This window comes from Elgaria multicarinata, chromosome 1 (assembly GCF_023053635.1).
Source record: "Elgaria multicarinata webbii isolate HBS135686 ecotype San Diego chromosome 1, rElgMul1.1.pri, whole genome shotgun sequence".
NCBI classification, from domain to species: domain Eukaryota; kingdom Metazoa; phylum Chordata; class Lepidosauria; order Squamata; family Anguidae; genus Elgaria; species Elgaria multicarinata.
Window position 1 is genome coordinate 167,012,085 of NC_086171.1, and position 25,354 is coordinate 167,037,438.

At 44.5% G+C, this 25,354-nt stretch overlaps 1 protein-coding gene across 1 annotated transcript in view; it reads left to right on the forward strand.

The window, feature by feature from the left end:
• The window catches only part of CNTN2 (contactin 2), a 75,834-nt gene extending 50,712 nt beyond the window's left edge, over positions 1-25,122 (forward strand). The window contains exons 10-23 of the mRNA XM_063142287.1: positions 2,606-2,735; positions 6,330-6,480; positions 7,427-7,554; positions 8,722-8,897; positions 9,512-9,632; positions 11,346-11,504; positions 11,620-11,769; positions 12,584-12,654; positions 14,969-15,203; positions 15,451-15,566; positions 15,862-16,048; positions 20,336-20,448; positions 20,880-21,048; positions 24,914-25,122. Coding sequence (XP_062998357.1) covers positions 2,606-2,735; positions 6,330-6,480; positions 7,427-7,554; positions 8,722-8,897; positions 9,512-9,632; positions 11,346-11,504; positions 11,620-11,769; positions 12,584-12,654; positions 14,969-15,203; positions 15,451-15,566; positions 15,862-16,048; positions 20,336-20,448; positions 20,880-21,048; positions 24,914-25,026 — 2,019 coding nt within the window. The 3' untranslated portion in view covers positions 25,027-25,122. The remainder of the gene's footprint in view (positions 1-2,605; positions 2,736-6,329; positions 6,481-7,426; positions 7,555-8,721; positions 8,898-9,511; positions 9,633-11,345; positions 11,505-11,619; positions 11,770-12,583; positions 12,655-14,968; positions 15,204-15,450; positions 15,567-15,861; positions 16,049-20,335; positions 20,449-20,879; positions 21,049-24,913) is intronic.
• Positions 25,123-25,354: the final 232 nt, after the last annotated feature.

Here is a 25,354-nt window from a genome sequence, read left to right on the forward strand (position 1 = left end):
AATCTAGCCACTCTTGTAGCTTTCCATATTCTTTTTCTCCATTATCCCTTCCATCATGTTCACATAACCAGATGCAACATTTGTCATTTGGACTGGGTATTTTAACAAAGTAATTACTTTACTTCCAATCAGGCATAACCCAGGTGTGATTCTTTCTCATTTTGTGCATGTGTAATAAACACACACACACACACACACACACACACACACACACACACCAGTTTACAAGGGAAATTGGTTATTTTGCCTTAATAATAGCACCAAATCCCAGGATATAAATACTGCCATCTTGTCTCGGTCCTTTAAACCCAGTGGAAACAAGTTAAGGCTGCAATTTCCTCTAGAAGTAATTTAGCTTGGGGGTGGGGGGGGTGGGGGAAACTAGTTGTGACATTACACATGCAGTTAGTTATTGCATATTTTTAATTTTTATTTTAGGCCAGTCTGGATCAGAACTGCAGCATAGAGTGAGGGATTTCATCCCAACTGCAGATAGCAGCTGTAGGGGGAAGGGCAGTCTGCATTGGGAGGCAAAGAGTTAAATCCTCTCTTTCCTCACCCACTGTGATCCCAGCCCCTCTCTCCCCCCCACCCAACTCCCAGACGCAGCTGCTATTTGTTTTTTGTTTTTTAAATAGTCACACAATTGCTAATTTGTTTCACAATTGTGCATAGTTAAACTATGGAATTAACCACCACAAGATGTGCTGATGGCCATCAATTTGGAAAGCTGTACAAGGGGGTTGGATAAATTCGTGGAGGAGAAGGTTATCAATAGCCACTAGTCCTGATGGCTATGTGCTACCTCCAGTATCCGAGGCAGTAAGCCTGTATACCCAGTTGATGGGGAACGTGGGCAGTAGGGTGTAGTTGCACCAATGTCCTGCTTTCGGGTTCCTGTTTGACAGCTGGTTAGCCACTGTGTGAACCCTTGGTCTGATCCAGCATAACTCTTCATATTCTTAAATTCTTAATTATGTGAATAATTTTGTGTTTATTTCACAGCACAGTCCTACACATGCCTATTCAGAAATAAGTCCCACTGAGTTTATTGAAATGTACTTCCAGTGGGTGTAGGAATGCAGCCTCAATTAGCTGTTCCCGTGAAAAAAAGAACAATTAGTTCAAAATGCTTTGAGAACTGGAGCCCTGTCTTTGTCTCAGTAAAAATCTTTGACCAAGCTTTGTTGCCACTTTTAAAGTGACTGAGATATTTTGCGCATGAGTTATTTTTTATTTCAATTATGGTCCCATTTGCATTTTGCATGCATTTAAATAAATTAGCATCTGTAAATGAGAAACAACATGTCCTTCTAGGGTGAGAGCGCCTGGGGAAATTGTGACACTCTGTGTGCAACCTAGTGTGAGCCGCATAGAGATATTGGCTTCATGCACCCATGGGGTGACTCTATTGGGAACATTAATTGTAGCACATTCATTTTCCTCATACTGTTCTCTAGGAAAACGTCCCACTTTGATCAGCAGAATGTCAAACAATGGGCAGTATCCAACAGCCATTGTGCTAGCAAATGTTGTTCTAGCCAAAACTAGGTTCTAAACTATGAACAAGAGGATGACCCAATTAAAGTTACATTTGCACAAATTTGGTTTGCAAGCAGTTATGCAACCTGTTGTGTAAATGCTTGTGCAATAGAAAGATTTGGCAGACCTCCACTAGTGCTGTTTGAATTTGCAGAATAGCACTGTTGGATACTACCCAGGTGCTTTTCATAGTGGGCAAATATCCTTAGAGATTACCTCTGCAGTACTTCGATCTTGTAATGTTTCAGTACACACATACCCTTGAAAGCAGGCTCATTATATGACAAACATACTCAGGCCTTTGCTAGACCACAGGTTAGCCCGGTGCGAGCCCTGGGCTCACCCCTGTGCATCCAGATGACGCACAGGGGATCCCGGGCTCAGGCAGGGGTAACCTTCCCTTGGCCCGGGATAACCGGCACCCCTTGTGGCCCGGTATTTCCCGTGGTCTCGGAGTGAGCCCGAGACCTCGGGCGTGTAGACCAGTCCGCTGCTTTTCCCGGCTACCTCAATTACTCGTGAGTAGCCGGGAAAAGCGGCGGATGGGGCGCAGTGCTCCGCAGGAGTGCTGGGCCCATTAGGGCAGGGGGAGAGATCACGGGGGGAGGAACCGGAGATGGGGTAATCGCGGCCAGGGTGGGGAAAGTGGAGATCACGGGGGGGGGGGGGAACCGGAGATGGGGGGGGGGAAATGGAACCAAGGGGGGAGCAGGGAACCCTTTTTTAAAAAAACCTTACCGGTCGATGGTGCTGCGCTCCTGCGCACCCGGCCCTTTAAAAATAAAAAATGGCGGACGCGATGGGTCCTTCCTGCAGCCTGTCACATCTGACATATAGACTGGGGCGACAGCCTGGGCTACTTCTAGCGCGGGCTGGCCCCTCCTCACCACCAGATTATCAGGTAGGTCTAGCAAAGCCCTCAGTGTATGTTGAACAGCAGAACTATGGCACCGTTCAGAGAAGCAATATGTTGATCTCTGTTAAAACTCAGTTCTCAGTATCTGGCTCTTGAATTTTATGCTCTGTGTTGTCATCCAACTATCTAATCCACTTGTCTGTACAGAATCGCATTGAAGTGAACAGCGGGGATTTGAGGATTTTCAAGTTAACAATGGAGGACTCTGGGATGTACCAGTGTGTAGGAGAGAACAAACATGGCAACATTTATGCAAGTGCTGAATTGTATGTGCAAGGTAAGTTCTGGCTTTCTAGGGAGTATATGGGCAGTACCAATGTGATTTAGAATTTTTTTCTCCAAACCTAAAAATAAAGTTTTAGCTTTGGCGTCTGATAGGGTGACCATATTTTAGAAACCAAAAAGGAGGACAACATGGTCGTTCCCCCAAGCGGGCGTGTCCAGCACCAAGGGGGCGTGCCCACCCGAACGTAGCCTTGGTCATGTGTCTGATTTTACAGCACACATTTAAGACAAATCTGTTCTACATAACATCTTAATGTTAAAATCACTGAAATAAAGAACAAGTGAGAGATTCAATGTATCTGAATTTAACTTCACTCACTCCTACTTTTGTAGGTTTTGCTGTACTTTGAAGCTTTTGCTATACTCTGCGTGTTACATTCTTCCCTTCCCTCAAATATCTTTTCTGACTGTATCTTCACTCATTGTAAGCTGCTGTTGTTGTTAACAGGGTTTGCTACTGGCTGGCCGAATGGCTGGCTTTTTTTAATTTCAATTTTTTTAAAAAGCTTGTGTATAATTGTCACAAGTTTCTCTACTCTAACACTAGGGTGGGTGTTGTGGCAGTGAACACTACTTTGCCCATTCACACTTCTCACTTATATACATTAGCTTCTCAAGGCTTGTGTGTTGGCACACTTCGCACATCCAGACTTTGGACTCCTGTCTACTTCCTAATGCCCTGCGTTTCATGCCAGCACCATGGGGCTAAGTTACAATAGATGTCTCTGGGGTGTCTGTGCAGCCTCTGTTGTCTCTCACTCTAAGTCATTGCAGACAAACCAAAGCCTCCAGCCTCAAACAATCTCTCTCTCTCTCTCTCTCCCCCAAAGTCTCCCAATGATCCAGCTAGGCTGCACACTTGTGGCTTGGGATATTGCTTATTACAGGTTATTGCTTGGTCATGTCTGGTGACTCTTGCATCATCATCATCATCATCATCATCATCATCATCATCATCATTATTATATCCCGCCTTTTGCCCAATACTTTAAAAACCTCTGCCACCAGCCGCCTCCACCTCCTCTCCTCCTGCACAACTTTGATGCACTCTTAAAACACTCTGTGTGGCAAGCCAGCCTCAGGGCCAAGCTACAGGTGCATCTGGGTTGCCTTGAGCCTCTCTCTGCCTTATGCCAGCCTGCCAACATTTCCAGCCTCAAATAATCCCCCACCCCCCTCTCTCTCTGCCAAAGTCTCCCAACAGTCCAGCCAGGCTGTGCATTTGTACCCTGTGGCTAGGGGTAGGGCAACAGCTTATAGCTTGGTTGCATCCAGTGACTCTTGTTTTTTAAAAAAACTCCACTGCCAGCCGCCTCTGCCTGCACCAAAACTGGACTCTGAGACACTCAGGCTCTGTGTGGTACAGCAGCCTCTCAGGGCTCAGCTACAGCCATCTCTGAGTTGTGTCATCAGTCTAACTCTGTCTCTAAGAGATATGCCAGCCAGCCAAAGCCACAAATCTATCTCTTTTTCTCTGGTATGCACTTCAAATGTTCTGCATTGCATCCCAGCAGTGCAGTCAGAGCCTAGCTCACAAGTGTACAAAGTGAAGTGGAAGGGAAGTGGTAGCGAAGCAAAGCAATGATATGCCAGGTTCCAACATTCGCAGCAACAGGGCATCCGCAAAGAAGAGAGCCTCTCTCTCGACTGGCACCCTACTGTTGGTGGTGAGAGTTTTTCTCTGAAGATGACCCTTCATCGCCCATGATGTGGAAATTTGAGAAAAAGGCCTCTGGCCCATTCTGTTTTGCCCTGTGGGCTGCTTTGACTGACCTCTCCTTTCCCACATTTTGATTTGTGGATACCTTGCCTCTGCTGAACTCCAGGTACCCGACTGCACACCAAATCTGCAACAGGAAAGGTGCCCTGCTTGCCCAGGACTTCTTACCTAAAGACTGGAGATCCCCTTAATGCCAAGGGCTGAAACTGCTCAATGTGCAACACCCCAAAGAGGAGGTTTGACAACCTGAGTTTGAAGGATATGGCTCCAGCAGTTTTAAAAAATAATAATTTTAAAACTTTGAACTTTTTAAAAAATCCTAAAAATACAATGGATGAACGGATCTGTTTCAAATTTGGTGTGGCTAAAGCTCTACCCAAAACCTATCATGGTGCAAAGTTTCATCTCTTTACCTTTAAAAATGACAATTTTAAAAATAATAATTTTAAAACCTCAATTTTTAAAAAAAAATCCTAAAAAGTCAATGGATGAACGGATCTGTTTCAAATTTGGTATAACTAAAGTCCTACCTAAGCTACCATCGTGCCAAGTTTCATGTCTTTATCTTTAAAAAATGACAGAGTTATAAGCATTTTTGTTAATTCCCATTAGAGCTGCTCTTTGGTTGGGGAAGACTGGAAAAATCCGGATTTCCCCTCCCCCTCCCGGATTTGTCACCAAATCCAGTCATATGGTCACCCTAGCCTCTTAAAATGCAAGCGTCAAATGTTTTTAGTCTGAAATGTCAACAACCAGTTTTGGTTAAGGAGCAATAGAATAGCAATAGAATACTAATGACCTATCTCAATTATCCCTTTGTTCTTTCAAAGATCAAGGCACCATTGCAGCCAACGCTAAAAATATGCCTATCTCTGCAGTGACACCAGTAGGCTTTTTAATATATGTAGTAGTAACAATATAAGACGCAAGATGAATAGAGGTGAATGATCTGCCAGGGCCAGACCTACAGTTAGGTAGGCTGAGGCAGCTGTCTCTGACAGCAGTAGTCCTACCACCACCACCACTGGTCATTCCTCCTGAGCTTTCAGTCATTCCCAGTGGCAATGAAGCTTGCTGGCCTTGGTGCTTGCCCCGTATCCCCTCAACTAGCCTGCTCCCCTCAGATGTAGTGGCGGATGCTGCCCTTTACCTGTGTTGAAGATTCAGCTGCCAGTCTATTTCGCTTCTGTATGTAGAGTGTGTGGGTGTGATCTTATCATTCACCTCAGTGAACAAAATATCTTGAACAAGCTGTAATTATCTCCTCCAATTCACCACAGTATTTTCTCCTGCATTGTCCCTCAGCAGTACAAATTTTTGTACTTAGGACTGAGAAAGGCAGTAATTTTGCCACACACACATACATACACATACACACACACACACACACACACACTTAAATGTCAAATTCAGCAACTATCCTAAATTTGAGGTTTTCATTTTGAATTCATTCTCAGAACCAGAAAACGTTACCTTCAGAATTCAGCATTTCAGATTTTGAAGTCCTCATTTTTGAAGTGCTCATAATACTTGGCTTTGAAATTTTAATTCTTCAAAGTGTTTGTTTGCATTTTAGGATGCCGTAGGCTTCAAATGTCAAACTTTCACCATGCAGATTTTGGGAGTGTAAAACATTATTGAATTTGCATTTTGCATTTTTTTTCCTTTTACCAAATTCTGGGCCACCTCACTATTCCAAAACCAGTTTAGGTGATCAAGTAAGAATGGAAGGCTGTGCTTAACCAAAGCAGTGACCATATGTCATTGTTACTTTTGTGTCTTTCTAGAATCCACTGGAAACTCCCCTTTACTATTCCCATGGCTCAGCATATGTAAAAGCTCCTTAATTGTGTTTTTCCTCCTTAGCCTTTGCTCCAGATTTTCGGCTAAACCCGGTGAGGCGACTGATTCCCGCAGCTCGAGGTGGAGAAATTATCATCCATTGCCAGCCAAAAGCTGCACCGAAGGCCATTATAACCTGGACAAAAGGGACTGAAGTTCTGAGCAATAGTTCAAGGTACAAAAACCCCATGCTTGTTTCTAGCTAGAAGTAAGCAGCCTTGAGCATGTGTTCCTTCTTTATAGGGTTACTGCAAAGCCTGAAGGCCACTGGTAAGTCTTAATCATATCAAATGCAGCTTTCCGCCTCTGTGTCTCTGCAGAAGCTGCTCACTTTTGGCAGGTGCTCTTTAGTTCTGCCTTGTTGTTTACTTTAGTGGTGGTCCAGCTACTGTGATCTGGCCTACCAGAAGAGGTTTCAGGGGTGAGGAGTCAAGAGACCTGCTACTCTTCAGCTGGTGAGGGTGGGGTGATGAGCACTGGAGCAATCAGCCAATTAGCTGTGTTGAGGGTGGAGCTCAAGAGTCAAAGAGCAGGGGATTGGCTAGTTGCAGTGATGGACTGGACTGGGGGTGGAAGGCAAAATCAATGTGCAGGCAAGCAGGAGAGACCATTGTGGGCCTGCGCTAGGAGATATTGCAGGACTGAGTAGAGGAGAGCACTCTCTCAATAGCAAGAGAGAGAGAGACCCATCCAAATGTAAGGACCAAGTGAGCCTGTCGAAATTTGCCTGCCTGGCGATTTGACGACTGACTGGTGAGGCCTTGCTTGGACCATGTGGAAGGAGATGGGGAGGAGAGGCCCCTCCAGCTGGGTCTAGTGCACAATGTCGCTGCTTGACCAGGGCCTCCAAGGCATGGGAAAGCCCCCAAGTGGCTTCAGTGCCAGTGGCTAGAGCCAAAGTGGCTCCTGCTTGAAAAATTGTGAAGGCCGCTGTGTTAGTGGGTCCCAACCTTTCAGCTGAAGACAAATATTATATGACATATTTGTTTTGACATATTTTATCCAATACATTTGGCAGAATTTGTTGCTGTTGTGCTACATACCCAATAGCTTTACCCAGTGGTCTGTGCTTGCCAATATTATTTTTGACTCTCTTCTGGTGGGCTCTCTTTCTACTGCAGCACAACTATCACTCCAGATGGTACCTTGATTATTCGGAATATTACCAAGTCAGATGAGGGGAAATACACTTGCTTTGCTGAGAATTTCATGGGCAAAGCAAACAGCACAGGAGTCCTGTCAGTTCGAGGTAAGCAATGCTTTCCTTCTGCTGGGGCCAAATGTAATAATGGAAAGGTTAACACTACAGTTTGCAAACATTTCTACCCTGGAGGTATGACAGAAAGAGGAGAGTGTGTCATTAGCTCATGCTAATGAAAAGGAAAAATGTAAAACCAACCTGTAAAACCAGGATGGACAAAAGGTAGCTCAGGATCTACAGGTGAATCACTGGATGATTTGCAGCAGACCATCATAGGTTTCTGACTCTGGATTATTTAACAATAGCAACAACGGATTTTCCCCCTCCTCTTCCTTAGTTAAGGTCTTGGAATCTGTGATCTGTACTAATTCAGATGTAGTTTTGTACTTGAACACGGAAGTTATCCCAGCATTTAGTTCATCCTTCTCCAGCCTGGTGCCTTCCAGATGTTTAGGATGCTAACTCCCAGCATTCCTGACCATTAACCATGCTGGCTAAAGTTGATGGGAATTGACATCAAAACCTTGTGGCAGGCGTCAGTTTGGGGAAGTCAGGACTAGGTGCAGTAGGTAGCTGGCTCTGTCCCCTGAGCTACCATTTTGCATCTGGTTCCACCCACCAACCCCCAGCCACTATTTTGGACCTGGCTCAAGTTGATGGATCTTGGAGTTCTAGTAAAAAAAAAAAAACCACACAAAGTAGATCACAGAAGCCTGAAGTTCACCCACACGTGATGTAAGAGTCAACTAGGAACAATTAGCTGAAGCTTACAATGTTGTAATTTATTTTTTTATTTATTAAATTTATATACCACCCCATAGCCAAAGCTCTCTGGGCAGTTTACAAAAGTTAAAAACAGTGGACAATTCTTCTGATAGATTCTTTGGAGATGGAGAAAACGTAACAGAGGTGTTTTGGGCTCTCCTAGCTTTCAGTCATACACATACACACGTGTGTGTGTGTGTAGATACATACTTACATACACACACAAATCTATATCTAGTTTATACTTTATCTTCTTCTAGAAACCATAAGAGAGGTGCTTTGAGCAGGTATGTGTTTGCCTATTATATATGCAAATCTTTGTCCAGGTTGTAATTTATCTTTATCTTGAAAGGCAAAGATACCTTTAACTTGAATGTGTTTTGTTAATGACATCTGATGCACACATGCAACCACCTTCAACTAATAGCTCTCTCACCTGCTTTTCTGCAGATGCCACTAAAATCACCCTTGCGCCTTCCAGTGCTGACATTAACGTGGGTGAGAACATTACACTCCAGTGCCATGCTTCTCATGACCCAACAATGGACCTCACCTTCACCTGGGGCCTAGATGACGTTCTCCTTGACTTTGGCAAGTCTGAAGGCCACTACAAACGAGCTAGTACTGTGAGTACGGCACATTCCACGCTGCTCTGTAACCTCCAGAAAGCTGGTCACAGCATGTAGAGGGCCAAAGACTCTTTCCCCACTCTAGCTGTTGCTGTTCTGGAATGCATATCATCATTTGCAGTTAATGTAGACACAACCCTGATTATATGTTTTCTCCTTATAAACTTGCATGTTGTGATGTAGAAATGAGAGAATCAGCAAGACTCAAACTCACTGAAGTTCAATTGCTGCCTCAAATGTCAGTTAGCCTCATTCCTCTTCCTTTTCCCCCCGTTCTTATTCAAATGAGAAAAGCGTGCATTTGGGTGTGCTTTTTTAAAAAAGTATGCATCCAAATGGGTACTTTTCCCTCATTCACTAAAGTGTGAAAATGCATATATTAAAATGCACATTTTTAAAGTGTGCATTTTTCTAGTGAACACCTTGTTCGAAAGCAATCGCAAGCTTGGGAATATGTGAACTTTGGCTGAGAAACGCGCTCCCATCTGTGCTGCGAATGGGGCAAATTCTGATGCTTAACAAACTGAAACGAAATTCTCATAGATCCCTGTTGCGACATGTCCAGCTTGGTTCTGACGTTGTTCCCATTGGTTCTTCTCTGCCTTTTATAGAAAGAGAACATTGGAGACCTTTTGGTCTTGAACGCTCAGCTGAAACATGCTGGCCGATATACTTGCACAGCCCAGACGGTGGTGGACTGTGCTTCTGAGTCAGCCACTCTAGTTGTAAGAGGTAATTATTTCTTTATTTTCATTTCCTCGATCTTGGAAGTGACCACTCCAAACACATTGTCCCCTGTACCTGCTCCCACTGTCTAAAGAAGGATGGCCAACTTCGACCTGCTCAAGGCCAGTCTATTCCCCCACAGCAGTCTGGGAGCTAGAAGGAGCTAGGGGAGACGTGATAGCACTCTTTGAATACTTAAAAGGTTGTCACACAGAGGAGGGCCAGGATCTCTTCTCGATCCTCCCAGAGTGCAGGACACGGAATAACAGGCTCAACTGAAAGGAAGCCAGAGTCCAGCTGGGCATCAGGAAAAACTTCCTCACTGTTAGAGCAGTGCGACAATGGAACCAGTTACCTAGGGAGGTTGTGGGCAATGTGGGAAGCATTCAAGAGGCAGCTGGAAAACCATTTGTCAGGGATGCTTTAGGGTGGGTTCCTGCATTGAGCAGGGGGTTGGACTCGATGGCCTTGTAGGCCCCTTCCAACTCTTCTATTCTATGATTCTATGATTCTATGATTCCAAGTGTATTTTGCCCCACAGACTCACTCACCCAAGGGCCGAGCTACATAGTAAAGTTGGCACCATGTAATTCTAAGAGCTTCCCTGTTGTAGAGCACATGGGCATAGCATTTCCTGCAAATTTGCACATTTACAGCTAGGTTACATTCAGAAGCAAAATGAGATGTAGAATCTATTTCTTAAAAGTTGAAAATGTTTTTCTTTTATGAGCAAAACCCATGGTGAAATATTTTGGTATATCTTCATTGAAATTTGGTAGAGCTGCCTGGGACCAGATAAAAAGGCCTCAGGGAAATGGAAGCAGCCTAGGGATTAGGCCTTCCTTACTCAAGGGCTATCAGGTCTAGAGAGGAGTGCATTATGTCTCTCAAACACTGAAATAGTTTTAAAGTGTGCTTTCAAAATCATCCTTTTTGTGCAGAGTCCAAATGCACCCGGTTGTGTTTCATAGATGTTTATATTCCAAATAAGAATATAAGAAGTGCCCTGATGCTGGATCAGACCAAGAGTCCATCTAGTCCAACATGCTGTTCACACAGTGGCCAACCAGATGCCCATGGGAAACCCACAAGCCGGGCATGTATGCAATAGCACCCTCCTGCTCATGTTCCCCAGCAACTGTCTCTGATGTTGAAGGTAGCATATAGCCATCATGATTACTAGCCTCATCCTCCATGAATTTGTCCAGTCCCCTTTTAAAGAAATCCAAATTGGTGGCCATCACTACATCTTGTCCCCTTCGGCCCCCTGGCCTCCTGAAAAACTTCTCCGGAGAGTTAGGGGACCCTCTGGAGAGGTGGCACAGAGAGAAGGGGGAATTGGTGAAGATCGCCTGCAACCCTATGCAGATAAGCCCTACAGAATATAATGGCATTTCCTTCCAAGAAAGCATGCATAGGATTGCGCTGCAAAGCTCTCTGGTTACTATGCAGACATACAGCCAGTTATAGCCTCCTTCTTCCTACAATACAAGCTCCTATTTTCTAGGTCAGTGGAATGGACTAGTCTGTATTTGCCCAGAGTTCTCTGGCATTCTAGATATAATCACTCAATGGAGTCATCATAAAAACTACTGAAAGGACAAACGAGTAGAAACAGAAATTCACACAATTCAGATATAGATGACAAAATTCAAATTGTTAAGCCAAATTCCTTATATTTCTTTTAACGTTAATTCTGTTGTCCTTTCTTTTTGATAGGTCCTCCAGGCCCTCCTGGGGGGTTGGTGGTGCAGGACATCAAGGACACTACTGTGCAGCTGAGCTGGAGTCGAGGCTCTAATAACCACAGCCCTATTGCCAAATATATCATCCAGGCTTGCAGTCTGGTCTTCCCCAAATGGAAACAAGTGCGCACCAGTAAGTGTCTTGAGGGCAGTGGCCCTCATTGAGTGTGCTTCGATGTGAGGCTCCATTGCTCTGCCTTTAGCACTGCTTGCTCTATTTCTTCTTTTCTTGTGCTTTTGGGTTATAGATCCTGCAAATATTGAAGGCAATTCCGAGACGGCCCAAGTGGCCAACCTCATACCATGGATGGATTATGAATTTCGGGTCTTGGCCAGCAACATTCTTGGAGTTGGAGATCCCAGTATGCCATCTGCCAAGATCCGCACCAAAGAAGCAGGTGAGCACATAAATTTCCCTGGGTAAAAAATAACAGCTAGGATCAGCTGCACGGTGTTGTCAGAAGGTATTATCTAATGTTAGTCTCTATATACAGTAGATCTATTGAAATGAATAATACTTAAGTTCATCAGGACTACCTTAAGCCCCATTCATTTCAGTGTATCTACTCTATTTAGGACTAACATTGTATCCTACCCATAATCTTCATAATGGGCCCATTCAGAAGGCACCTTAAACCATAGCTTCAACCACGGTGGTTAAGCCAGAAAGCAGGGCCATGTTCAGAAGACACCTTAAACCATGGCTTTAACCACAGTGAATAAGGCTTTTTGCCTTTTTTACCATGGTTAAAGCCATGGTTTCAGGTGTCTTCTGAACAGGGCCAATGAGTAATACCCCACAGAAATTCTACTTGTACTCCAGTGGATGTCACAGTCAACCGCTGTTTAGTTTTATAAGCCTATAACTTATGGGGCTTTCACATTTTCATGAGGACTAAATCTCTGTTAAATTTTTTTTAAAGAATTCGTTACCCTGACCTTTTTACTGCCTGTTTTCCTGGGCTTTCTTAAATATTCCAAACAGTTCTCCTTTTAAATATTTAAAAATTGATAAAATCGTATTTCACAGTCAAAAGATCAACATAATAATCAATATGATTCTCTTCTTTAATGAGCTGTTATTATTTAGTCTTCCTTGTGGTATAACTGCTGATGTCTACTTTCTGAAATAGTGCTTCTTTTTCAGCATTGCTTGGCTTTTGCTTTCTGACTTAACATGCATTCTCTCTTTCCTATTGGGGAACCCAACAGCCCCTACTGTTGCACCATCTGGGCTCAGTGGAGGAGGAGGAGCACCTGGTGAACTCATCATCAACTGGACGGTAAGCTGACCAAACGTGTGTGTTTTCAGTATTGATGGGTGTCAGTTTCTGGGTACCAGGAGGATGGTTGTGTTTCTTCACGGAATAGGCAACTAAGCAAAATAATCATTAAAACACATGAATGATGACCCCCCCTCCTCCTAATCCTTCATCATCATCATCTCAGAGTTGAGTCTTAACTGACATTAAACATAGTCAAGTAGTTAAAACGTTACTTTGAGATTAGTATGTCGTTATTTAAGTGCATAAGATCAATCCATCTAATCCAGCGTTCTGTTCACACTGTGACTGCCAACCAAGAACCCAGAAGCAGGACAGAAGTGCAACAGCACCCTCCCACCCTTGTTCCCCAGTGACTGGTGTATGTAGGCTTATTGCCTTGGATACTGGAGGTAGTACATAGACATCAGGTCTAGTAGCCATTGATAGCCGTCTCCTCCAGGAATTCATCTAGCCCCCCTTTAAAGCCATCCAAATTGCTGGGCATTACTACATCTTGAGGTAGTGAATTCCATAGTTTAACTATGTGCTGTGTGAAGAAGTGCTTTCTTTTATCTGTCCTGAATCTCCCATCTATCAGCCTCCTGGGATGACCCCGAGTTCTAGTTCTCCCATTCCAGTTCTCCCACTCTGGCTTAGAAGTGTCTAACATTTATATAGAAACACATATACATGGTGTCCTTCTCCAGATGCCTCTGTCATGTGCATCTTTAGCTATGGCACTTAGGCCTCTTTAATTTACTATCATGTTTTACGCTATACTCATGTCCTATTTCCTCCCCTTCTACATTTGGGCAATCAAAAACATTTTCATCTTCATCTCCTTGGGATGATTTAACCTGAACTGGATGCTTCCCAGCTCCTGTCGGCTTTCTCCCAAGGTTTAGTTTAAAAGCTGCCCTGACACTTTTTTTTAATGTTTAGCACCAGCAGTCTGGTTCCATTTTGGAGCCCATCCCTCTTGTACAGGCCCAATTTCTCCCAAAATGTTCCCCAGTGCCTAACAAATCTGAACCCTTCTCCCCGTACCACCATCTCACTAACACTCTGAGACTCCTCAGCTTCTCCTGTTTAGCTGGCCCTGTGTGTGGAACTGGTAGCATTTCAGGGAAAGCCACCTTGGTGGTCCTGGATTTCAATCTCCTACCTAGCAACCTAAATGTGGCTTCCAGGATCTCATGACTATATTTCCCCACATTGTTGGTACCAACAACCACTGACTCCACTCTAGCACTACCTATTAGGCTATCTAGACAGTATGTGATATCCACAACCTTCACACTAGGCAGGCAAGTCACCATGCAGCTTACATGTCTATCACAACCCCAGCTGTCTATGTGTCTAATGATCAAATCTCCCACTACCACACACACACCCTTGGAGGCACGTGATCAGTATGTTCATCTTCTGAGGAATGGGTCTCTTCTAACCAATTATTTCCTTTTCCCTCAGAATGATGCCCTCCTTCCCTGAGACCCACATTCTCTGTATGTCCCAGGGAGTGGAACATTGCTAATAGGTCCCTGAAGTTCTCAGCCAACTTCTTTGCCTCTCTTAGCTTCCCCAGGCAACCACTGTTACTGTGGACAAATCACTTTGTGCCCCAGATTTCTCTTTGCAACACTGAACGGAATAACTTTAGAGGGATGGGAATAAATAGGGTGTGTGTGTGTGTGTGTGTGAGAGAGAGAGAGAGAGAGAGAGAGAGAGAAGTATAGATGTATAGCAGTAATAGAATAATCTCTGATTCTTCTTTAAGACCAAATAGTAGCAGAATAAAGAAGGATCAGTGGTTTAATTTTATTTATTTATTACATTTTTTACTGCCCAATAGCTGAAGCTCTCTGGGTGGTTCACAGCCATCAAAAATATAAAATACAAGACAATAAAATTCAGACAATAAAATACAATATAAAAGTTTAACGATTTAAAACGAAATATAAAAATAAAAATAACAAACAAACAAAAGCTAGCAGTGCCAAAAATTAAAATACAGTGCCAGATATAAAACTGTAAAATTAAAATGCCTGGGAGAATAAAAAGGTCTTCACTGGGCGCCGAAATGAGCACAATGTAGGCCCCAAGTGAACCTCTGACTATTCCATTCATTTCTCTGTTTTGTGAAGTCTACAGGGTCTGGAATTTACCTCCTGTTGACCTCTTGCTGCATGTCGTATTACTGTTGTATATGTTAAATCTCTAGCATGTGATGTGAATATAAAATCTTAACACAGGCCAATGTTGTGGGATCTTTCTCTTTCCCTTGACGGTGTTCCCTCACCCCTTTTCTTTCTGGTCTTCACCTCTATGTCAGCCAATGAAACGGGAGTACCAAAATGGAGATGGCTTTGGATATCTGCTTGCTTTCCGAAAAGAAGGCACCCAGACATGGAAGACTGCACTTGTGCAACATGCAGAATCGTTACATTATGTTTATCGCAATGAGACTATTGCACCCTATACACCATTTGAAGTGAAGATCAAGGCCTTCAACAGGAAGGGGGAGGGGCCTGAGAGCCTGGTGTCCATTGTGCATTCTGCTGAAGAAGGTAGGCTGGGATTGGATCATAAGGATGAATGACGTTTTATACAGCATTACTTTGGCTCAATTGAATTTCCTTCTCTAAAGAAGCGAATCAATCACATTCTGAGGAGATATCTCCTGCCTTGTCCTTTGATGGCAGACCAAGGGTCTGGCTTCTGATCTTTCCTTCATAGATATTTCCAGGCTCACTGAATTTGCCAATAATTACATGGCTTCTCCCATAAACTGTTGTTGCCGTTTTACTTTGACAGAACCAAGAGTGGCTCCCTCTAACGTCACAGTCAAAGGAGTTCTGGCCACAGAAATGGATGTTTCTTGGGATCCTGTGGAGCACCGTGATTTTAACGGAGTCCTTTTGGGCTATGAGGTAAGAGATGGGATGGGATGGGACTGAAGCAAGGCTTAGGTACGGGGACAGTCCCCTCAAAGAGAAGGATTGGACTGGCATGGTTGAAATCCCAGCAGTTGCATCTGTGAAGCCACTTCAGAGAAACAGATTCCCTTCTTCACCTCAAGATAATGACTAGCCCCATAACATGACAAAGTCCTTTCTTGTGGAGCAGTCAGCATGGGCTATTTGTTGGAAATAGTCTAATGCCGTCTAAAGAAAACACACTTCAGTACCTGAGGAAGTCATATTCCTTACGTATTCCTGTCTTCAGATCCGGTACTGGAAACATGGGGACAAAGAAGAGGCTGCTGACAGAGTGAGGACAGCTGGCCTCGTCAACTCAGCACACGTGACAGACCTCCACCACAACACCAAGTACCACGTGGCAGTTCGAGCTTACAACGGGGCAGGGACAGGGCCACCCAGTCCCCCCACCAGTTTCATGACAACAAAGCCACGTAAGTGAGCGTTACATCAAGTCGTAGCTGGTGTCCTGTTCTGTCTGTGCTTCAGTTTCCTGTGCTCTGTATGTGTTTTTCATCGCCTGTTACTGTTTTTATTGTTTTGATTCTTGCATTTTGTGAAGTGTGTTACTCCTAGGATGATTTTATTTATTTTAACTTGCAAGCCACTTTAGTTTTGTGGTGGGATAAAGAAAAGCAGGGTATAAATTATATAGCACTGTGTTTTGTTTTGTACTCCTTTTTAACTGCCCCCAGAGAGCCTGTTGCTATTTTCAGGATCTGTTGCTGCAGCAGCAGTTATTAGCAATTTTATCCCGCTCTTCAGACAATTATTGTCTCCCAAAGCTGCTCATCAATCAGAAAGAGAGACTTACAAACCAAAAAGGCAAGAAGCAGAAGGGATGGGAATTGGAGTGAAAAGGAAAAGGATCCGTGGAGGCTGGTAGCTCCGACTTCAGTGGGGCTGTGAATCCATACTGGGTTTCAGTCAGAATCAGTCAGAATTCTAAAGGAGCTCTCCAAAGGCCTGAATCCAATCCCCCAAATGGTTCAGCACCTTTAGAGTTCTGTCTGTGACTCTGACTGAGACCCAGAATGCATTCACAGCCCCACCAAAATCAGAGCCACCAGCCTCCACTGACAAGGAGAATGGTCATTTTTTCGAAGCCAGAACAAGGAAGCTGCCTTCACGGCACGGAGTTGGTGCTGCTCCACCACCAAACCCTGTGGTATCGCTAATGCAGAGTGGCAGTGAATAATCCCCACTGGGGAAGGCAATGGGAGGTCATCTTCCACCCAGGAACATCCCTGGCATAGTGCCAGAGCAAGGACAGGTGGCGGAAGACCTCTTTCAGGCAGGAAAAGTCAGGGTAAGTCCCCCACTTTTCTGCTGCGCATCTTCGGTTCCTTGCCGCAGGGTTGCTCCGAATTGGCTGCTGTGTTATGTAACCGACGCAGCACGGATTCGGAGCCACCCCGGGGCAAAGAGCCAAGGTAGTGATCTATAAGTGGGTATTTAAATGCACTTCAGGCCAGAGCGATCTTCTCTAGCTGGTGTTCCTGCTTGAATACCAATTGGTAGCGCTTCCTTTCCTTTAACTTCTGCAGTCCTGGGGAAACTCTCCGTTGGAGCAGAGTCTTGTTTCTGGCATGGAGGGGGAAGTGAGCTGCATGCAACAGTTCATTTTCTGGCCCACAGATGGGCCAGGTTGGTCTTCCCTTGGCTTGATGTTATTCCTGGGAAGCGGAGGTGGGTCGGCGGTGCAGCCTTCCAGTGGCTTCAATCGCCTGCCTGATATCAGAAGCCAGAGCGTGCTTCCCTTTTGCTCTCCAGTCCTATGGAAATTGTTCTAAGAGATGCATGCACACGCCCTTTGCATCTCATGGGGCTTGTGTGTGTTTTATATTCAGGTTTGACAATTATCTGTAAGGAATCATGTGTAGTTAAGAAATATTATTAAAAGGAATAACTGTGGGATTCAGTTGTATGAATGTGAATCTCCCAGTGCAATAAACTACAGCTGCTCAATCAGACAAAATAGAAAATGCCTATACCACAGCTGCTATAAAAATCCCAGTGTGTTTCAGATAGGTACTTTTTCTCCCCGAGGGTGTCATTACAGCAAACCTTTAAAGCTGAGCAATAAGGCTTAAGAGATGCAAGCTGGAAAAATCATCATCACTTTGTGCAAATTGTTGCGGTACATGGCTTAGTCACAAGTGCTTTTTCCTCCAAAAGTGAACTGGTCCTGTTGAACAAGCAAGGCTGGGACCAGAGTAGGGCCAAGAGGTGCACTGCCCCACCAAGAAGACAAATTTGCCCTACCAAAACATATGTTTGTTAAATCATAGAATAGTTGAGTTGGAAGGGTCCTATAAGGCCATCAAGTCTAACCCCCTGCTCAGTGTAGGAACCCACCTTAAAACATATAAAGATTTATATGCCACCCTTCAGCTAGCAAGCTTTCAGGGTGGCTCAACAGCAGAACAGTAAAATATAGACAATAAAGAACAACAGAAGGCAGGAAAAAAGCAGCCCCCTGCAGCTTACAGTTTGAATAATGAGGGCTGGCTGGTTGGAAGATTTCTAGTCATAAAAATATCAATGGTGGGTGGTCCTTCCCCAACCCACAAAAGGGAGCAAGGCACAAAACGTCCATCTTTCTGAACTGCCTAGCTATGATCTACAGACACACACACACACACACACACGTGACTCAGGGTGTTTTTTCATGATCACAACTGTCCTTATCATGTTTACTGAAGCTTTCCTGGGAGGTCAGGGACAATCTCCCTTTCGCTACTATAACTGTGACCTTACCATCTGCTTACAGGATGGTGATGGCTTATTTGAGGAAGTTGTTATTATTTATGGAAGTTGTTCATTAATACGTCAGATCATAACAAGATCTGCCCTTATCCCTGACTTGATTGTGGATGAGTGTAACCGAGACCTGGGATTGGGAAGTTGTGAGGAGTTCACCTCTCCCTGACAGGCCCTCCTAGATATTAAGTTCAGCACCAGTGTAGATCAGAAGTGAAGGTGGAGTTTATATAGCCCAGGAGTGCAGATCCTTAGGCCTGGATACAAATCCAACCCTCCAGGGATCCCACTGTGGCCCTTCAGGGCTCCCCAATCACCAATTGATGCTTGTTTTCCCAACATTGATGCAGCCCCCACCCACCCCGTTCTCAAAGGTTGAAATGCCTCTCCTAAGGCTTTGTTACTGGCAGGAAGAGCTTGATGTTAAAACAGGCTGGTGTTTGGGGTATTTAGCCCCACCCCTTTTGCCCCTGGTCCCACCCACTGCTGGAATGTGGCCTCTGAGAGCTTCTCTAAAGTGAATATTGGCCCTCAGGCTGGAAGAGGTCCGACATCCCTGTTGCAGTCAATTGGAATTCTCTCTCTCTCTCTCTCTCTCTCTCTCTCTCTCTCTCTCTCTCTCTCTCTCTCTCTCCCTCTCCCTCTCCCTCTCCCTCTCCCTCTCCCTCTCCCTCTCCCTCTCCCTCTCCCTCTCCCTCTCCCTCTCTCTTTTCCAGACTCACATCCATTGGAGTACCAAGCTAGAGTGCCTGAATTGTGTGTTGAGTGCTCGGGACAGATTAGGGACTTTGTTGTTGTACCTCCACCCTGCCGCCCAACAATCTCCCTGTCTGAGCTGATGGTAGCACTTGCAGATTTGACAACTCCCAGAACGGTGGTTCTGGGGGACTTCAATACCCACACCAAGGCAGAGCAGCTCAGTACTTCATGGCTGCCATGACAACCATGGGGCTGCCCTACTTAGGATACCTACTTACATGGGACTTATTTAGTCATCTTTTCAGCACCCCACAAAGACCCTTTTATTCTCTCAGGCCTTTTAATTCTCTCATATTTCTGCTGCTATGCTGTGTTTTTAAGTAGTTTTTATCTCTGTGGTATTTATAGATTTTCTTATGGTTACTTGTTTTAGTCTCTGCTGCTTTGAATTGCTGTTTTAATTGATTGTTTTAATTGGTTTTTATTGTATCGTTTTGACTTGACTTATATGGATTTTATGTGTGTGTTTTATTGTACATCGCCCTGAGAGCTAGTAGCTCCAAGGGGACTAATAGCTTTTAGAAATAAGTAAAATAAATAAAATAAATCACAAGAAGAGGGGAGGGAAACGTCTGAACATAAAAGATAACTATTACTCTATTCAATGTATGTTCTTCTAATACTAAGAATTCACAGAGTCTAAAATATACATAGACACTTGGCCAGAAAACTATAGACATTTCTGTTAATTATCATGAAATCATTTCTTCTGACTCCTCACCTGCAAATATGGCAGCCCCGCACAACATAGGACCCACCAAGCCAAGCACTGTTGGCCAGCCATGTATTGTGGCCACCAAAGGCTTAATCAACACCTGTATTTTTAGCCTGCTTCCAAAACAAAGGGGCTGTCAAGCCCCTGACAGGCCACTAACCATGGTGGGTGGCTGCTTTCAGTTTGCTGGCTCATAAATTGGGCTGTAATGGCTTCCTTGAACATCTCACCTCTCAGAATAAGGGAGAGCACAAACCAATATAAATCAATATAGGACAGAGATGTCTTAATTCTAGCCATCTTCCAAATGAACTAGGAAAGAAAAGTTAATAAATCTATAGCTCATCTAGAGGAAGTAACAAGTAAAATCCAAAATCCCAGGAGTTAGTTTTCAGGGGGACAAATGCTTCCCTGCATTGGATGCAGGCCTCTGGTTTTCTTGCTGTTGTGTTGATATCACTGTCCGCCATTTTGCATTTTCTAGCACCAAAAAAGCCACCTGGCAACATCTCCTGGAAGTTTTCCAGCTCCAGTGTAAGCATCAAATGGGATCCTGTGATTGCCAGTGCACATGAGTCTGCCGTCACTGGGTACAAGGTACTGATTAGCTTGTGTGCAAGTTCTTTTTCTTGGGACTTTTAACTGTTGAAGTGCAATGTAGCAAGTCAGTGCAGTGACAAATAACTCTGGGGAGTGGCTGGGGAGTTGTTCTATTAATTCTAAATCAGGTTCTGCAACCAAATCCTTGGTTCTGCAACTGTTGAATGATTTTGCTTTTCCCCCCCAGGGTATGTTTTCAGCATACAAGTCATGTCTACTGCCCTATGCATACTTTTTTGTGAGTCCCATTGAACTCAGTGGGGCTTAACATCCAAATAAATCAGCATAAGATCAATCTTTCAGGGGGGAGGTGTTAAAAAACATCTGCCCACCTTGTGGCTACTGCTATGTAAATTAGGGTTGGGGGAGGAGTTATCCTAAAAGTTAAGAGGACAACAACAATGAATGCAAAATGCCTTTGTCCATAGATGCTGTACCAGCCAGACTCGCACTCCACTCCTATTCTGTACGTAGCCAACAATAATCGGATTGAGATCCCTGTTCCAGAACACTCCACACATGCAATGGTGCAAATTAGGACAACTGGTCCAGGCGGAGATGGCGTTCCAGTAGAGGTGCACATCCTGAAGAACAGTGGTGAGTCTGCTCTTCTCTTTTCTTCTAACTCTTCATTTATCCCATAAGCTACATTCACCAACATCCCAGTTGATAATTTCAAATTGGCAGGAACTGTTACCTTTCAAAACAGGCAGGTTTATTCTCTCCATGTTGCTTCACTTGGTTCTCTGCTTTGGTGTGACGTTCTTTAAAAAATAAAGAGTAAATGGTGGGAAATTAACATTGGTTAAATGCCAGATCTTTTTTCCCTTCTATGTTAGAGGGTCAATAGCAGTTCAGGTTCCATATTTTAGGGGGGGAAGCTACATTGGGCCTGAACACAAGTGAACTGTCCATGCCTGTTTCTCAAGAGCATTTTGATTTAGTAGAGAGGTGATGAAGCCGTCACAAGTTCAAGGGGGCAGACATGGGGCATGAAATCCATCTCACGAACCTTCTGATATGTATTGAAAACTTGGCTTTACCATTCCTTGGAAATGTGTAGTGATTGGAGGAAAGAGCTGGGTTCTTTTCTGGGTTGGATTATGGGGATTGGAGAAAAATCATTTTGGGGTCCGGATGCTCATCCTGCATTTGAAGCAAGTATTATGAGCCTCTGGGGTTCATATTTCCAAGACAGGTTTTGTTGATATTACTAGGAGTATGAGTTCAGCCATACTTTTGATAAGTGTAAAAAAACAACCCAATGCAGTTGTGTTACATGGTGGTAGCAAGGGTGGTGGTGAAGCTGTAGGCTCTGCCATACAAGCCCTATGAAGAGAGACTGAAAGAACTGGGCATGTTTAGCCTGGAGAAGAGAAGATTGAGGGGAGACATGATAGCACTCTTCAAATACTTAAAAGGTTGTCACACAGAGGAGGGCCAGGATCTCTTCTCGATCCTCCCAGAGTGCAGGACACGGAATAACGGGCTCAAGTTAAAGGAAGCCAGATTCCGGCTGGACATCAGGAAAAACTTCCTGACTGTTAGAGCAGTGCGACGGTGGAATCAGCTACCTAGGGAGGTTGTGGGCTCTCCCACACTAGAGGCCTTCAAGAGGCAGCTGGACAAGCATCTGTCAGGGATGCTTTAGGGTGGATTCCTACATTGAGCAGGGGGTTGGACTCGACGGCCTTGTAGGCCCCTTCCAACTCTGCTATTCTATGATTCTATGATTCAGTGGAGGAACTGGCATAAGTTTATTGAAGTAGTGCTCTGACATCAGCTGCGAGTTGTATAAAGTCTCTATCTGGAACAAAGACAGAAAAGAATCTGGGCAGGGCGGAATTCTTTAAACAAAGTGCTTGGAGCAGAACAGAGTGAAGCAATAGCTCTTCCTCGGGAAATCAATTATAACATTGAGAAAAGTATTCAACAGAAGTAATTGAGTCAAGTAATGCCTTAATTGAATGACTGGTTGACTCATCTCTCTCTGCAAAGATATTATACTGTACAGTATATGGACCTCAGAACCTGGAATAGTTCTCCCCATCCTTCCATAAGAACCCTAGCTTGACCCTTATCTCTGTTGTATAAGTAAAGCTTGGACGTTCTTCAATCCACCGGACTTCGCAACAACAACAACAACAACAAGGACTTAGCATGAGCCCTTCTCTTGTGCAAAAGGGAAATCTTCAGCAGGTGATGGACTGGTTAAGGCTGAACTGGGAATCAAGGGCAAACAGTGGCGCTCCCTGTTTACAGTATTCCCACAAGAAGAGGAGCTGGGAATTGGGGGGGAAACAAATCCCCTTGGCAGCTACTTCAGCTACAAAGGCCTTCACAGTGTATTGGCAATACAGTTGGGGGAAGCCCACATGCCAGCAATGGGGTGGCCCCACACCATTGCTGGCATATGGCCCCTGACACGCTTGCGTGGAGCCCATTCGTACCTCGGGCCAAAAAAGGCTCCCCACTTCGGATGGACATCCACCATTTCGAAAATGTCACTTGTGGAGGCTCCACCACATCAGTGAGCACGTGGAAGAGATGTGAATGCTTGGCTGGATTGTCATGGCTACAACACTCAAGACCCTTCTAACCTGTGTCAGTAAAGGTCTCTAAAAGCCATAGCAGTTTCAGTTCATTTGGGGGACGAATTGCACGAACCCCTTTCAGAAAAGCAATTGTGTGTTCAGGCAACACATACAGGTGGCAGCAGGTATGTGCAGGGGTGGCGTCCAGGGGAGGCCTGGTGGGGCACCTGGCAGAAATGTGGAGGGAAACACACCGTAGACCGATGGCAAAGGAGGAGGCAAATGCCGTGCTGAAAGTGAAAGAAAAGGAAATGTTTTCACTACTGTTAAGAAATTTGATAGGAGAAAAAACATGGGAACAATGTATAAAAAGTGTGAATTCATGATGATGATGATGACTTTTTTAAAAATTAAAATTCTTTTTAAAGCTGTCCAAGAAAATGTAGCATTCTTTTGTTGAAAAGCCCTTTAAAACTTTGTATAAAAGAATGACGGTGTCGTCCACAAGATACTACTCTTGTGGTTAATTTGTTTGTTTTATAGCTCCTGAAGAAGGAGGTAATCCCTCTGAAACACGTTGAGCATAATACATTTATTACTGTCCTGAGCACCGGAGTTTGCCTCCTCCTTTGCCGTGGTGGGGCACCTGCCCAGGGCCCACATCCCAGCAGGGCCCCCTGACAAGAGCCCCCTAGACGTGCTCCTCCTTTTCAGCATTCACTTGCCTCTTGCTCTGGCCCAGCTAAACGCAGTGGTGAGGAGGAGGAGGAGGAGCAGCAGCAGCAGCAGCGGAGGCTTCTCTGCCTGCCGAGAAAGCAAGTGGCAGCAATGATGTGGAAGAGGAGGAGGAGGAGGAGCAAGAGCAGCTGGTGACAATGGCAGGGAGAAGGTGGACGCCCTGTGCGAAGGAGCCCATTGAGTCTGTCTTGCCCAAGGGCCTTCTAAAACCTGGAGCTGGCACTGGGTACGCGCACACCAGCGTGGGTATATGTTGCAGGCAGGCATACATTAGAATGCGGATTGGGTGGGGACAACCCTTCCCTGTGCGCTTTCATTGGATGTGCACAGCTCCTGCCACACTTCCATGTCCATGACTTTTGGGGTCTCAGCATCTGCCCCCAATCGGTGCTCTCTTAACAATACTGAATCCAAAGTTGCTGTTGTTGTTGTTATCATTATTATTATTATTTAAATATATTTAAATATATCCCGCCTTTTTTCCTCCAAGGAACCCAAGGCGGCATACATAATCCTCCTCGTCCTCTCCATTTTATCCTCACAACAACAACCCTGTGAGGTAGGTTGGGCTGAGAGTCTATGACTGGCCCAAAGTCACCCAGTGGGTTTCCATAGCCGAGTGGGGACTAGAACCCGGATCTCCCGACTCCCAGTCCAACACCTTAGCCACTACACCACACTGGCTCTACTGCTGTGCTCCTGCCTGCCCTCAATGCAGCATACAAATGTTGCCCAAAGGTACTCTTGTTGTCCTTCCATCGGCAGGCAAAGACAGTTTTATTCAGACAGGATTTGGTGTCTAAGCTGATCCACTGCTTGGAAGGTTTTAATCTAGTCGCTGCTCTTACTGCTTTCCTATTGATATGTTTTTATTGGATGTGTCTTTCTTGGATAGATGTGAATGCTTAGACGCTGCATTTGTTATGTTACCTGTATTTTACTGCCAGCTGCCTTGAAGGCAATTTTTAGTGGAACGGTGGGGTATAAATGGAACGGGCGGTTTTTGTAAACCGACCAGAGAGCTTCGGCTGTGGGGTGGTATATAAATGCAATTAAATAAATAAATAAATAAATAAATGTAATGAATTAACAAAATAAATGGTAACACCCCAGGAACTTCAAAACAAAGGTCTTTCCCACCCACCCACTAGACTTTTTGGAACTCAACAGAGCTATTTTCTTTCTTGCAGGCACAAGTATGATGGTGGAAAGTCCAGCAAGTCCTCCCGTTGCACATACAGCAGCAGCTGCCCTCGCTCACTCACTCCTAATGTTTGCTCTGATTCGCTCCTTGGAGCTCTGATACCAGCCCCTATAATGGAGACCTATGGAATGAGCTTCCTCCTAGTCCAGTTGGAGCAAGTCAACAGTTGACCATTAGGACTACTCTACTACACATTTCTACTATACATTTCTACCGCATCTGCTGCACAGCAGACTGGTAGAAAATAACTTGAGAGGAAAGTATACTTTGTTTTCCTTTCTTTTTTTTAGAAAATAGAACATTTCATACAAGACTTGAGATTCTTTTTACCTGAAGAAACGAAAGGGTGAATTCCGTACGAATTCTGAAAACTGGATGTCTCATAGTACTGTGTTCAGTAGATTCTTCTGCCTTACGAAGCCATGTG